Raw genomic sequence first — 15,839 nt, 5'->3', positions numbered from 1 at the left:
TTAGATTAAACTACTGCTGAAACAGGTGAGGGATGCGTTAAACCCCTGAAATATACATAAATCTTAAAACAATCAGTACTGGTCACTTTAAAATTTAATGATGAGTAAAATGAATTTTAAATGTCTTCGTCAACCATGAATCTCAAAATAATTTCTTTTTCTATCACATCAGGACGTTTGCCATAAACCCAATATAACATCACTGAAAAGGCTAAACACCTCGAGGGAATATTGACTATATCGATTAATTAGGAAAAGACAAATTTGCATGCATATTTTATATTTGTTTCTATATTTGCAATTATTTCAGCTATTGAGATCTTTTTGATTACACAAGACATTATGCCTATTTCATATATTACAAATTTATCATAATTAAATGATATTGACTATTTAGGTTCTGCTTTTTTCGTTTGCACTACATATTGAACATGCCTTTTTACGCTGCATTGTCATTGAAACGGTAGTAAACGCACTATTGATGTATTGGATAGTTCATTTAGCGTTACGTATGCTCATGTGACGGCTGATCAATTAAAACCATTAGCGAATCTTAAATTACTCGGAGCGAAAACTATACAATTCCTCAGTTATATATGTAACCGTTTTCATACATGGATCAATGGTATCGATTGATCACCGTTTCCATTTATCCTCACCCATTTAAAAGCACGCGCTTACCTGAGGGAAGCAACCTTATTGATTTTTACCTGAGATGCCACGGCAAGCGATACATGAACAGGTATGTTGCTTTACCTGTCTGCTATGTTAACTAATATAGCCATAATATAATCAAATATCCCTAACACTAATGATTTATAGCTTACCCTGTATCGATATTCGTGTAAGGATAATGCAATTGAAAAGGTATTTACCATGTGTCATTATATTTACAAGTCTATTGACAGTATAGGTACAAACTGAGATCCCTGACCTTCCTAGCCACTGACGGCACTAAACGTGAAAGTAACGCCGTGTGTTTAAATCGAGTCCCAACCGGAGATATTATCCTGTCAGTCCGTATTGCTTCACTTACTGCGCATGTACATTACAAGTGTACCAGCGTTAACCGAATAAGACGAAACCCGTACTGGGTTTTTATGGAGAAGATATGTGATATGTAAGTCAAAATGATTATCTACCTGAACAACATACCCAACCTGGACAACGGAGAGCTACAGTAACTGTGTATCTAGCTGGTAGGAAATAGTGGAGGCTTACCGTTACCTGGGACAGTACACACCCACGTCGTTCATCAGCTGATGTCGAACATCAAAGTTAATTGATTAATTGACACATGGTGGTTGATTGTCTTTACCTTTCATTTAGTTAAAGTGTATGTAGATAAATTCTACAAATGTAGGATAACGTGTTATTAACATCCGAATAGCAGCATGGAGTGTTGGTTATATGACATGAGACAAGTCGTTACTTCGGTGTGGTTATTGGCCGTATTTTGTACATACGGAAATGTAGGTAAGTATAGATATCATGACTCGTTGCCTTGTAAACCCGGAATACTAATATTCTATTATCATTATTCAATATATACGTCAATGTAGGATAATGCATTATAACTAATTACCTTCTAAATCCAGATTATTAGCAATTCTATCAACATTGCTCTGTACGAACAGCAATGTAGGTAACTGCAAAATACAAACACTTTTTACCCTGGCATATTTTTTATAACCTTATTTTTTTTATAATATTGCACTGCACGTAACGGGAATGTAAGTAACTGTTTAAAAATGAACGTAGGACACAAACATTAGTTAACCTATACAAATTGATAAAGGATACAGTGTGCCAAAAATGAATTCAGTGTTCCATAAAGCTGCTTGGTCCTTCTACAACACATCGGTGATTTAAAAACAGACACCAATAAACCGACTATTTTTACCACAGTGTCCACATATGGATTTATTGTCCCGCACTTGGCCTTTGTGCTGTTATCACGAAACACAATAACAGACAAAGGTGTAGAACGTTGCTGTCGTAAGCCCGCCTATACAGGGTTTGCTTTGATGTCATAGATCGTTTCCATTCATATCAGGGCTACCTCCTTCTTTGCATCTCATTGAAGTTTTATCGTGATATATGAAAAAAGTATTTGTCGCATGGATTCAATATTTGATACATCGTAATATTTGGAAATTATATATTTGTCCCATTGGACCATAATAAAGGCATTGGATTAGTTTATGTTGCGTTGTAACACTTTTTGAGACTAAATACACATAAATATGACTGAAGCACGAATTTTTTTTTTTTTTTTTTTTAATGTCGATTTGTGTCCCAAATCGTTACTCTATTAAGATATAATAAAACTGATAGCTTAGCACGATACAGTATGATTTATTACCATTATATGACAAATAGATTCTCACAGATATATCAGGACTTTGATCCATAATCATTATCGTACACTAAAGGTCCGACCCTAACAACGAAACGGAATAATGACCTAACCTTTTTTTATCTCCAGCTTTCTTATCGAATCATTATATAAAAAAAAAATATCTAAAAGAATTCGTAAACAATTCGTTATAATTCTTTTTTCTTATGGTGGTCACTTTGAATCCATAGAGGTGTTTATGTAAATTGTAATATAAGTAATTATTTAATAAGCATTTATTCTTATTTGACTGGAATTCGTCTAGAAGCTGATGAAGCTTCAGAAACAGATGAGAATTCCAGACAGTCTCGATCAAAGCTCATAGCAACACACAAACACCCTATAACAGTTTAACCAAATGTATTTTTTTGATTTCATACGATTGACTTCCGTGTATAATTTAAAGAAGATTTCGAAATGCAATGGTATTTTAATGGCGATTTATTCATGGCTATAAACATGGTTGATACTCTAATTATGTATCAACATGACATATGTAACTACCAATATGGACAAGATTGCCCTCGGTATTCTTTTAATGATCTTATGCCTGATAGAGCAATACAGGAACGATCGTGTCAGTAAAGTATACCGCGCGGACCAGGATATCCTCAGTGTAGTCTGTTATGTTTGTCCCAGTCGGATGTTGTCGATCTAAAAGAAAGTAACTGCACATTAAAAATGAATAAACTGACACATTTTTCCAATCAGAAATTGGACGTGTCATACGAGTAATCAAATACATTCGCGGCCGATGACACGTTCCTTGTATAAAATGGCTTGCTACTGCTGGACGAACTCGTATAAGCGAAACTGCCAATATTAATTTTGTTTGAAGCGGTCGTAAAATAACAAATCAATAGCACCATGTTCAGAGAATAATGAAACCGTTTTTAATGTCAAACTTGTATCCTACTAACAAGTATTGTGCAATGCACACCGCGCTCAACATTACATTTCCGCAATGTTGTCTGTTTAAATAAGTATAAAATAAATGAACATGTCTTCAAACAACTAATTAAGATTTGTATAACTTATTCTCTTCGCCATAAGTGAATTGCCTATCATAGGTGAATCGTTATTCCAGAGTTTGTTATAGGTTACAGGATTTTCAGGATAGCTGCGTCTTCTGAGAAAATATATTTTGCCAGGTTTTATTTAATACTATTTACCTAAGTGGCAGCAATCCACGTTGATGGAATTCTTTGTTCGTTTTGAGGATTCTCAAAGGTAAGATTTCAGTTTCTACCATGATTTTAAGTCCTGTTTACTGTATCTCAGATCGCTGATGACCTACATCCTTTCCTCACATTTGAAAGTTAAAGTCAAATACGTTGCCGTATTTGTCCTTGTGTGTTGATTCTGTGGTATATTGTGTCCTTTTGGGATGATTATGTGGTATATTTTGTCCTTGTGTGATGATTCTGTGGTATATTTTTTTCTATTGTATTGATTATGTGGCATATTTTGTCCTTGTGTGATGATTCTGTGGTATATTTTGTCCTTTTGGGATGATTATGTGGTATATTTTGTCCTTGTGTGATGATTCTGTGGTATATTTTGTCCTTATGTAATGATTCTGTGGTATATTTTGTCCTGGTGTGTTGATTCTATGTTACATTTTGTCCTTGTGTAATGATTCTGTGGCATATTTTGTCTTGTGTAATGATTTTGTGGTATATTTTGTCCTTGTGTAATGATTCTGTGGGATATTTTGTCCTTGTGTTATGATTCTGTGGTATATTTTGTCCTTGTGTGATGATTATGTGGTATATTTAGTCCTTGTGTGATGATTCGGTGGTATATATTTTGTCCTTGTATAATTATTCTTTGTTATATTTTGTCCTTGTGTGATGATTCTGTGGTATATTTTGTCCTTGTGTAATGATTCTGTGGTATATTGTGTCCTTTTGTAATGATTCTGTGGCATATTTTGTCCTTGTGTAATGATTTTGTGGTACATTTTGTCCTTGTGTAATGATTTTGTGGCATATTTTGTCCTTGTGTAATGATTCTGTGGTATATTTTGTCCTTGTGTGATGATTATGTGGTATTTTTCGTCCTTGTATGATGCTTCGTTGGTATATATTTGGTCCTTGTATAATTATTCTTTGTTATATTTTGTCCTTGTTTGATGATTATGTGGTATTTTTCGTCCTTGTATGATGCTTCGTTGGTATATATTTTGTCCTTGTATAATTATTCTTTGTTATATTTTGTCCTTGTTTGATGATTATGTGGTATTTTTCGTCCTTGTATGATGATTCGTTGGTATATATTTTGTCCTTGTGTAATGATTCTGTGGGATATTTTGTCCTTGTGTGATGATTCTGTGGGATATTTTGTCCTTGTGTGTTGATTTTGTAGGATATGTCGTCCTTGTGTAATGATTCTGTGGTATATTTTGTCCTTTTGTGATGATTCTATGGTATATTTTGTCCTTGTGTAATGATTCTGTGGTATATTTTGTCCTTTTGTAATGATTCTGTGGGATATTTTGTCTTTGTGTGATGATTCTGTGGGATATTTTGTCCTTGTGTGTTGATTTTGTAGGATATGTCGTCCTTGTGTGATGATTCTGTGGGATATTTTGTCCTTTTGTGATGATTCTGTGGGATATTTTGTGCTCGTGTGATGATTCTGTGGTATATTTTGTCCTTTTGTGATGATTCTGTGGTATATTTTGTCTTTTTGTAATGATTCTGTGGGATATTTTGTCCTCGTGTGATGATTCTGTGGGATATTTTGTCCTTTTGTGATGATTCTGTGGGATATTTTGTGCTCGTGTGATGATTCTGTGGTATATTTTGTCCTTTTGTGATGATTCTGTGGTATATTTTGTCTTTTTGTAATGATTCTGTGGGATATTTTGTCCTCGTGTGATGATTCTGTGGGATATTTTGTCCTTTTGTGATGATTCTGTGGGATATTTTGTGCTCGTGTGATGATTCTGTGGTATATTTTGTCCTTTTGTGATGATTCTGTGGTATATTTTGTCTTTTTGTAATGATTCTGTGGGATATTTTGTCCTCGTGTGATGATTCTGTGGGATATTTTGTCCTTTTGTGATGATTCTGTGGGATATTTTGTGCTCGTGTGATGATTCTGTGGTATATTTTGTCCTTTTGTGATGATTCTGTGGGATATTTTGTCCTCGTGTGATGATTCTTTGGTATATTTTGTCCTCGTGTGATGATTCTGTGGTATATTTTGTCCTTTTGTAATGATTCTGTGGGATATTTTGTCTTTGTGTGATGATTCTGTGGTATATTTTGTCCTTTTGTGATGATTCTGTGGTATATTTTGTCCTTTTGTAATGATTCTGTGCGATATTTTGTCCTCGTGTGATGATTCTTTGGTATATTTTGTCCTCGTGTGATGATTCTGTGGTATATTTTGTCCTTTTGTAATGATTCTGTGGGATATTTTGTCCTCGTGTGATGATTCTGTGGTATATTTTGTCCTTTTGTGATGATTCTGTGGGATATTTTGTCCTCGTGTGATGATTCTGTGGTATATTTTGTCCTTTTGTGATGATTCTGTGGGATATTTTGTCCTCGTGTGATGATTCTGTGGTATATTTTGTCCTTTTGTGATGATTCTGTTGGATATTTTGTCCTCGTGTGATGATTCTGTGGTATATTTTGTCCTTTTGTGATGATTCTGTGGGATATTTTGTCCTCGTGTGATGATTCTGTGGTATATTTTGTCCTTTTGTGATGATTCTGTTGGATATTTTGTCCTCGTGTGATGATTCTGTGGTATATTTTGTCCTTTTGTGATGATTCTGTTGGATATTTTGTCCTCGTGTGATGATTCTGTGGAAAATTTTGTCTTAGTGTATTGCTCCTTTATTATATTTTGTCCTTGTGCGTTGATTCCGTTGCATATTTCATCCTTGTGTATTGATAAGGTATTATATACTGTTTCTATGTTATATACTCGCTGTTTATATGTCAATGATAGTGAAGATAAACTGTCGCTCCTAAATTGCCCTAACATCTGTAAAACAAAGTACCTTTTATTCGAATGTTGCATTTTTGAATGATATTTTTATCTGTCATTATGACAGCCACTTCATGTACGACATCGAAAAATAAATTGTATTGCCTGAAGAAGTCTACGCAACAATGACTCAAAAATAAAACACTTACTCTTACGACCAATATATCGAAGGCGTTTGCAAATTAATTCTAGTGACATAAATAATGCATTAATAATTAACTGCATTGGTGTTATTTAACACCATGCTATGTTAACGTTCCAACGTTCTGCTAGTTTAATGAAATGTTAAGCAATATCGCTCTGTGACATTTTTCATTTCAACGGATGTGTATACTCACCTAAAAAGCCCTGATGTGTTGATTTTCTATACCTTACCATGACAGTGTTGCTCTTGGATTAAATATTTTAGAAATATTCTTGCTGAAATTGTAATTAGTATTTTCCAATCAGCTCATAAATCAAAGCACAACGGAATCCTTGTGAAAGCACAGTTGCGTTTTATAACATTTTATAGTTTGAAATGTTATCTTAACGAAATTCGAATGTACAAATACAGTCTTAACACTAATCATTTCAAAATTTCTAACCCCAAAACAGAGCGCCTTCCAAAGCAGAGCATTATTAATATGCCTGAATGTCTTACATGATGTGTGTATTTGACACCTCGCTATTTGTTCACGGTACCTTGAACGCCTAAATCAGATCAATACTTTATATATGAATGTGTTACTATATACCTAAATCGACATCACCATATATATACTGATAGCCTTGGGGTAAACTAATATTTATTTGGGATTTCTATCTTAATTAGTAAAAAGATGAAGACACCGACGTCTCTATATGTCGTTTACAGCCACGGAACTGGGGTGTGAAATTCAAATAACTGTGGTTTTTACGATTAATTAGTTACAATTGTGTTATTATTAACAGACAGTGCAAATAGTAATTGTATACATTAAATTTTATAGTAATTGAGCCCCCTTGTTGTACTTTATGTAAGTGACGTTACCATAATGTTTGAATTGTAGTTCAATTGTGTCATCATATTTAGGCCTAGGTTATATGTGTGATTTGTCAAGCTTATCGTTGATGTTTTAGCTGTGTAAGAATTAAGTCCGAAATATTCTTCGTTCAAAATAAGATGATCTGTCGAACTTAAGAATTTAGTTAGTGATGATCACGACCTATGTTAGTTTTCACCATGGTAATTTTTTTAATTTAATATAAATTTTATGAAATACGACAAACAACTTATTAGATAATATCAAAAAGGATCTAGAAATAAGAATAATGATTTCTTAGTTCGTTTGAGATTAACATCTTCCTTTCCGTTGCACATTTTGGTGCCTTTGGTCTTATTGTAGGGGACTACAGTTTTATTATTCATAACAAAAAACTTGTTGATGGAATAACGTCATACTGTCACACAAAAAAAGAAAAAAAAAGTAGCATATAGTTAAAACAATATATCTCTACATTTAGCACTTAAGACACGTGTTATTATTCTTTGGACATTTCGTAAATAGACAAAATGGTCGTATAATGTTGTACGTTTGTTTACCGTGTTTTGATTCTGTATCGACAAACTAATTTTTGAGAAACTTATTAGCGGTTAATAAATATTCAGATATCAGTGTTGTTGTAATAAGTTTATGATAATGAGTACAATCAGACACCCGTTTTTATTTATTTATTGTATTTTATATAATCGATATCCTTTCGTTTTCTCCTCAAAAAGGAAGTTTAAAATCGATGCATGAATAGAGTTTACATATGTGACGTCATCAAACAGTGTGTCAACTTATAGTTCATACACTAACAATAGTATCGATTAAATGTGTCAAAATAGTTTGAATACTGAATGTTACAAGAAGTAAATGCAATCAATAATTTCTGGTTGTGTTCAGGCTCTGTGTTAAAACATCCATTAAATATATATACAGCAATGCCCTGTCTGTGTCACATGATAACATCCGGGTATATAAGGATATCTGATTAGCAATCTGCTACACGTGAATGACTTCTGCCCTAGATAACTCATATCGTACGAAAATACTCTTCATTTATAATTTAAAAGTTGTCATATATAATTGTTTATCTTTGCATTTCTTCATCCGCAGCATGTTTCATATACAAACTAGATGCCATATACACGAGGGAACGCGATGATTTTAGACAACATATCCATAGTAATGGACATGTTTTTCCTGATTGGATGTTTGATTGAAATGAATACGTATGTACCTTGTATTTACTAGATAAACCTTCTTAAATTTCCATGAGAATAAGAGATTGTGTGACTATCACCCTTTGTCTGTGATAACAAACAGGGATATAATCGTTATCTGTTTTTGTCACATTTCAGCTGTAAATTATTTAGAGGACTATATCAAACATTGTTGATAGTGTTACCATGACAACATACAAATAAGTCAATAAGTCATTACGCGTATAGGAATTACTATAATACATCAAAGTACTCGTCCTGACGAGGGTTAAGTCTAATGTATAACATAAAAGTTAGAGAAACGCGTATATTATCATTTAAATAATACAGTGGTGTTACTTTTTTTAACCCGTTCATTGCCGGGTACATTGCCGGAAATGACGTAATGATGGTGGGTCTTCTTCTTACAAATGCTTTGGTGGGAACCACTAAATAACATTATGATTCATCTTCAGTTGTATTATGTAGATGTGTTGTTTATTTCATTATAGTGTGTTGGTCCTGTCTTTACAAGTCAACTTACATGTACATTTCATATTCCAACGTTTAACGCTTTGCTTGGGTGATAAAGCTGTGGCGTTTCGTATACATATATCGTATACATACAGTTTTTGCATAATGGATTTGGCTAATCCTTTCAATATTTTCCAGTTAACACCCTCTGCAGGATTGCCTTATTTAGAATAGTTTGTGATTTACATAGAGTTTTGCTATCCAGACAAACAATATATCCAGTCAACAAGATAGTCTAAAGGGGCATTGTTAGCGATAAAACGTATTATTAAAAACACTATTTACCTAAACATGTTGACTCGACGAGGAAGTGTTAATTTTTGCTTCCTTCATCCGTATGAAAACTGAATAAAATATAATCGATTACATAGAGGAATTTAAGGCAGGTCAGGCAAACATGTGACCAATAAGGAATGTATAACGACCCGAACTGACAGTCGATATAAAGGACAACAATATGATCGGTATAGACATAACAGCGACTTAGCTATGATGTTAACGACTGGCCGTGTCCTTTATTTCAAAGCATGAAACGTCCGGTCACGATGGGACCCGTCTGCCCTTTGAAGTTAAAAACGAATTATGGTAATTGTTTCTTGCTTACATGCTAAACAAGCATGGCATGAAATTGATTCATGCTGGTCATATAACAAAAGGTAGTCATCGCATTGGCTATTTACTCCCTGAATTGGATCATTCTACAGTAAAGACACGGTACTGTGGCTACATGGTGACTCGCCATTCCGTACAATGTAATATAAACAGTAAGGTTTAAATATCTGTGTACCTTCCATTCCTTAAAACTAATGGTGAAATTACGGCTAGGGGACAGTAATAACATTCACACAAACTATCTTGATTGTCATCAATGCTTCTTATTCATATCTAGAAAGTGATAAAGCATTTCATATTCAAAATCATTAGTATATCATTTTATTACATATACATATTATATATATGTAAAACAAGTTCTTGTGAACATATCAGACATTATTCACGAAAACATCTCTACAAAAGTGCATTCAATTAATTAAGAACAAATTGTTACATTGTATGCATCCTATATATACTGTGACAAATGTGTCGTTGTATATAATTATGATAGGGCTTGTATAATACAAGTATGCACACTGTCATGTTATGTTTAAAAGCATTTCCAGACGTCTGTATTATTATGTATGGATATAAGGCACGGTATACTGTAATGTATCTGACTGTATCAACTCTAGAGCTTAGATTGACTAGTATATTACCGAGTCAGAACAAGGCAGGTGTGGTCGGATGGTGTTAATTACCGAGTCAAAACAAGGCAGCTGTGGTCGGATGGTGTTTATTACCGAGTCAGAACAAGACAGGGGTGGTCGGATGGTGTTTATTACCGAGCCAGAACAAGGCAGGTGTGGTCGGATGGTGTTTATTACCGCGTCAGAACAAGGCAGGTGTGGTCGGATGGGGATTATTACCGAGTCAGAACAAGGCAGGGGTGGGCGGATGGTGTTTATTACCGAGTCAGGACAAGGCAGGTGTGGTGGGATGGTGTTTATTACCGAGTCAGAACCAGGCAGGTGTGGTCGGATGGTGTTTATTACCGAGTCAGAACAAGGCAGGTGTGGTCGGATGGTATTTATAACCGAGTCAGAACAAGGCAGGTGTGGTTGGATGGTGTTTATTACCTAGTCAGAACAAGGCAGGTGTGGTCGGATGGTATTTATTACCGAGTCAGAACAAGGCAGGTGGGGTCAGATGGTGTTTATTACCGAGTCAGAACAAGGCAAGTGTGGTCGGATGGTGGTTATTACCGAGTCAGAACAAGGCAGGTGTGGGCAGATGGCGTTTATTACCGAGTCAGAACAAGGCAGGTGTGGTCCGATGGTGTTTATAACCGAGGCAGAACAAGGCATGTGTGGTCGGATGGTGTTTATTACCGAGTCAGAGCAAGGCAGGTGTGGTCGGATGGTGTTTATTACCCAGTCAGAACAAGGCAGGTGTGGTCGGATGGTATTTATTACCGAGTCAGAACAAGGCAGGTGTGGTCGGATGGGGTTTATTACCGAGTCAGAACAAGGCAGGGGTGGTCGGATGGTGTTTATTACCGAGTCAGAGCAAGGCAGGTGTGGTCGGATGGTGTTTATTACCCAGTCAGAACAAGGCAGGTGTGGTCGGATGGTGGTTATTACCGAGTCAGAACAAGGCAGGTGTGGTTGTATGGTGTTTATTACCGAGTCAGAACAAGGCAAGTGTGGTCGGATGGGGTTTATTACCGAGTCAGAACAAGGCAAGTGTGGTCGGATGGGGTTTATTACCGAGTCAGAACAAGGCAGGTGGGGTCGGATGGTGTTTATTACCGAGTCAGAACAAGGCAAGTGTGGTCGGATGGTGTTTATTACCGAGTCAGAACAAGGCAAGTGTGGTCGGATGGTGTTTATTACCGAGTCAGAGCAAAGTAGGTGTGGTCGGATGGTGCAGTGGTAAACGCACTCGTCTTTCATCAAGATGGTCGGGGATGGACTCCTCGATCGCAGAGAAATAAAACAAATATTGGGTCATCTGTCAGACCACGTTGTTTTCCACGAATACCTAGTAAAAAGATTTTTTTTCCATGACAGTTGTAAAATAAATAAAGTTCAAGTAAGAAAGTCAGTTGCTGGGATAGCTGGGGCTAATCTTTTTTACTGAAATTATTTGGATCAGTTACACCTGAAAATCAACAGAAATCGCCTATGTTCAATAAATATGAGTGTGATATCATCTGAATATTTCATAAATGTTATTATCACGTTTGATATCCTCAAAGTCTCTCGGATATAAACAATATAGACCAATGTTGTAGTACATCTGGTAATATACCTTAAGGGTTAACAAAGACGTGTGCCTAGCTCAAAGGCCTGGTTGGGATCTGTTGTAACGGGGGACACTAAAACTGCAATATCAAATAATAATCAAGTGCAATTACACTGTAGGCATGAAATAGAGCCAGCATCCCGTAACTCTAATAGAATATGCACTTAACCTTTTCTGACAAAAGCCAGTTAATTCGATGGCCGATGCACTGACAGCAATTATATTTGCATATCCAAAGTGCCGAACAAACGGAAAATATCAATTGAATATCAACATTTCTTTCATTTACTCTCAGTCAATTAAATATTATTTTGTTAATTTAAATGTACCTGGTATATTGTATATAGGTTTGGCATCAATGCACTATCAAACAAAGAACCACTTCATTTAACTAATTGATCACATATTGTGTTCCAGCAGCTCTATCCCTGAACGATGTGATCCGATATTATGAGCCGGTCCATTTTGACAGCCATACCTTGTTATCGGATCACCACCGAGTACGGCGAGGGACGGACGAAGGACTGAGGCTAACTTTCCGAGCTTTTAACAGGTAGAGAGTGTGAGAGTGTCTGAACCGTCCGCTACCTAATAAGCATGGAAGAAATTATTTATGTGCAAAATTTAAGCACCGTAAATCATATAAATTGTTGGTATCTCGGTACAATCTTGATGAAAGTAATCCTCGTCCACGTTCAGTTAAAATGTATTGTCAATTATATAGCCCCAGCCGCAATATATCTGCCCCAGTCTACATTTATTGGACTTGGGTGGTTATAATGGTTTGTTTGGAAATGTCCGGATTTTCGAGAGAGAAAAAATTGCATATAGAAATGTTCTAATAGGTCCCCTACAATACTGCTTCATTGGTAGGACAACTAGGTAAGTGGTGGCTGGATATTAGTGTAACCACATTGGTGATAAATGAATAGTTGATCAATCGGATAATTTGTGATTGATTTATACGTCCCGTCTGTATAATATTCTGTGACGTATCAGTACAATAATAAGCCACACATCCACAGTTATTAAGTTTGAACTAGAATGAATCTCCGATGTTTCACTTCCAGGGACTTTCGCCTGAAGCTTCGCCCAAATAATCACCTGTTCACATCAGACGTCGTGTTCGAGAGTTCCACAGGAAGTATAACTTACGACACTTCCGGTGCCTATACCGGATCAGATGAAGGTTTGTGGTTGTTATTATATTTATTTGATTATCTAGAGAAATGTATATGTGGTAAAGAATAAACGACATAATTGTAAATACAGCAGAAATCTCGTTATAAAAGAATATATTTACATTCTGTGTTGCATTTGCCTATATGTCGTAAGTAAACCAAATTCCAGTATATGAGACTGTATACTGTAATGTACAGTGCTTCGGTCAGTGTAGGATATACATGGTCAAAGATACTTTCGGTATCAATAGGCCTATAGTCAGAGAACTTTCTGGCTTCGTTAGCATTTAGCAATGTAGGTCATCGCAAAAAAATAAAGCAACTTGACAATATAAATTTATAATTAGATGTGTAGGTACCACACAATTATTGTAAGCGCCATTCTAGATACGAAATTACCAAGTTTGTCAACGTCATCACACAGGGGCTCGGTTTCGAGATTCTGAGGTATGCATAACATCAGGGAATAACCAAAACACTAATCGGGGGTATCGACAAGGTTTTAGAATGTGTAAAAATACCTTTTTACGTGTTGTGGTTCTTCAGTGATGTCATCCATTACTCAACATCACGAAACCGAGCCCCTGTGAACGTCGTCAGTTACTATACAAAACTAACTATATAAATGTAAATATAAGCATTGAACTGTTACCAGATGCAGTATATAGTCGATATGAATGCAATTTTGGTGACAGATAAATAGAATGTCGCCCGTTACTGCATCTGGTAACAGTTCAATGGTTAAATGTAACCAATTCCACATGCATGTACATATATCAATATTGAGTAAATGGTTAGACCTATCAAGTAATGGTTACGTTTTTTAATATATTATTACATTTATCAAAATGAGATTAAACAATTACTTATAACTACATGTTTCATTACATAGTTACATGTACATATATGTCGTTCACCTAGCTAAAGGTTACACCTGAAGTTGAATTTTTAAATATATAATCACGCCTATTAATATATATCTTTATTTATTATATACAGCTTCAGGTATTAGTATATAGTTGCACATAGACTGACACCTTCACTTATGAATTTAAAACGTCATTATAAGCTATGAGTATGTTTTTAGTAACAGTTATCAATAATATACAGCTTCATGCATCAACGATTGCTACAATCATCGTTCCTATTACTATGTTTCTTGCTCATTATCATTGCTTATTTGACCTGAAATCCTCGGGCTGGTTTTGAAATGTCCGGTATACTACCTTTCTGAGAACATAGTAGATCAATTACTGTGGTTTAAGGATGGTATAATATCTTTTCACAGACGACACTGGTAGCAGAATTTATGGAGTGATAACATCAGCTGGTCACTTTGAGGGACATCTCCTGTATCCTAACGAGACGTACAATATTGAAGCTGCCAGACGACACTTTAAAAAAGACACAAATTTCAGCTCTGTTATATACAGGTATAATGCATTTATCAAAATGCATTTAAATCTTGTTGAGCATTTTATTATGTAAAAAAGTACGAACGGACTTAGTTGGCATGACATCTTATCAATACTAGACAAACATAATAGCATTAACATTGTTGGCATCCTTTATAAGTGAAATTTCTACAAAACGACATGAATATGCTTAAGTATGAACAAAACCATAATTCGCCTTAAAATAAAATAAAACACCAGAAAACATTTCAAATGGAGATCCTGTAAAGTTCAAAAATAGGACTAGATGTTCCGGAAGGGGTAAGCGACATTTGCTTAATCGACGAAATTTGCCCAAGTCAATTTAAATCAAATGCTTGTGATGTATCAAGGTCAAAGTGAGAACAGGAATAGTGGAAAGGAAATATTAAGTCGGACTAATTAGCATAATCACAAACGTCGAGTGATGGCGACCATTAAACTTGCCTATCAACCTCCAACTATCGCAATCCTTTTCAAGTCTGTCCGTCAACTATAGATATCTATCACAGAAACTATAATATTTAGAGCAAGCACGCGAGTATCGAATTGACTGTGACCTGCAAAACAATATTTGGGAGCCGCAGTGTTGTTACTATCAAATAAAAGAAAAGGCACGATCGCACAAAACAGACATAGGCGAGACTGAAGTGTACTATATTTCAAATTCAAACGGGAATATGCGCTAGGTCATTAATACTGCCATAAAAGCAGCCACATATATAATTTTAAACAAGTTGGCTAGCTAGCTAGCCAACAGTCTGAAAAACAAATCTTGCCACAGAACTCACCAAGACCATTTTGAACCAATCGTTTTATTTAGTACCAGACTTTACGTTTCCGTTTTCTAATCCTTAAATAAACGTAGCCGTCACAAATGTCGTTTTATACCAATATCAGTAAGTGCCATTACAGCTGAATTTTCTCTAGTCGTAAACTGGTAATCAGGAACCAGACATTTCGTGAGGGCAAATTAATATCGTAAAGAAAATTCCTGTATGGTTTTCTTGCTCTTTCGACTGGTAAAACACGACGACTTCTTCTCGCAAAACATGGCCATGTTCCATTCAGTAAAACTGTTTCTGAAAAAGAGCCGACAGAAATCAAATGGAAAGACACATTCTTATGTTTCTTCGTTGTTTTGTACATAAATTGTGTTTGAATCGAAATCTTGCTTTACAGTATCGTAATTGTGAGCAAAACAAAGGCTCGTAGTTCAATCCTTAGTTATAAATTGA

At 35.4% G+C, this 15,839-nt stretch overlaps 1 protein-coding gene across 1 annotated transcript in view; it reads left to right on the top strand.

Annotated features, from left to right (window-relative positions):
- The first annotated feature begins 909 nt into the window (after positions 1-909).
- The window catches only part of LOC110457318 (disintegrin and metalloproteinase domain-containing protein 10-like), a 28,447-nt gene continuing 13,517 nt past the window's right edge, over positions 910-15,839 (top strand). Inside the window, exons 1-4 of the mRNA XM_021508532.1 lie at positions 910-1,476; positions 12,405-12,540; positions 13,058-13,176; positions 14,457-14,601. Coding sequence (XP_021364207.1) covers positions 1,395-1,476; positions 12,405-12,540; positions 13,058-13,176; positions 14,457-14,601 — 482 coding nt within the window. The 5' untranslated portion in view covers positions 910-1,394. The remainder of the gene's footprint in view (positions 1,477-12,404; positions 12,541-13,057; positions 13,177-14,456; positions 14,602-15,839) is intronic.

Source organism: Mizuhopecten yessoensis, unplaced genomic scaffold (assembly GCF_002113885.1).
Source record: "Mizuhopecten yessoensis strain PY_sf001 unplaced genomic scaffold, ASM211388v2 scaffold9101, whole genome shotgun sequence".
In the NCBI taxonomy this organism is placed as follows: Eukaryota; Metazoa; Mollusca; class Bivalvia; order Pectinida; family Pectinidae; genus Mizuhopecten; species Mizuhopecten yessoensis.
This window is presented reverse-complemented; position numbering and strand designations above follow the sequence as displayed.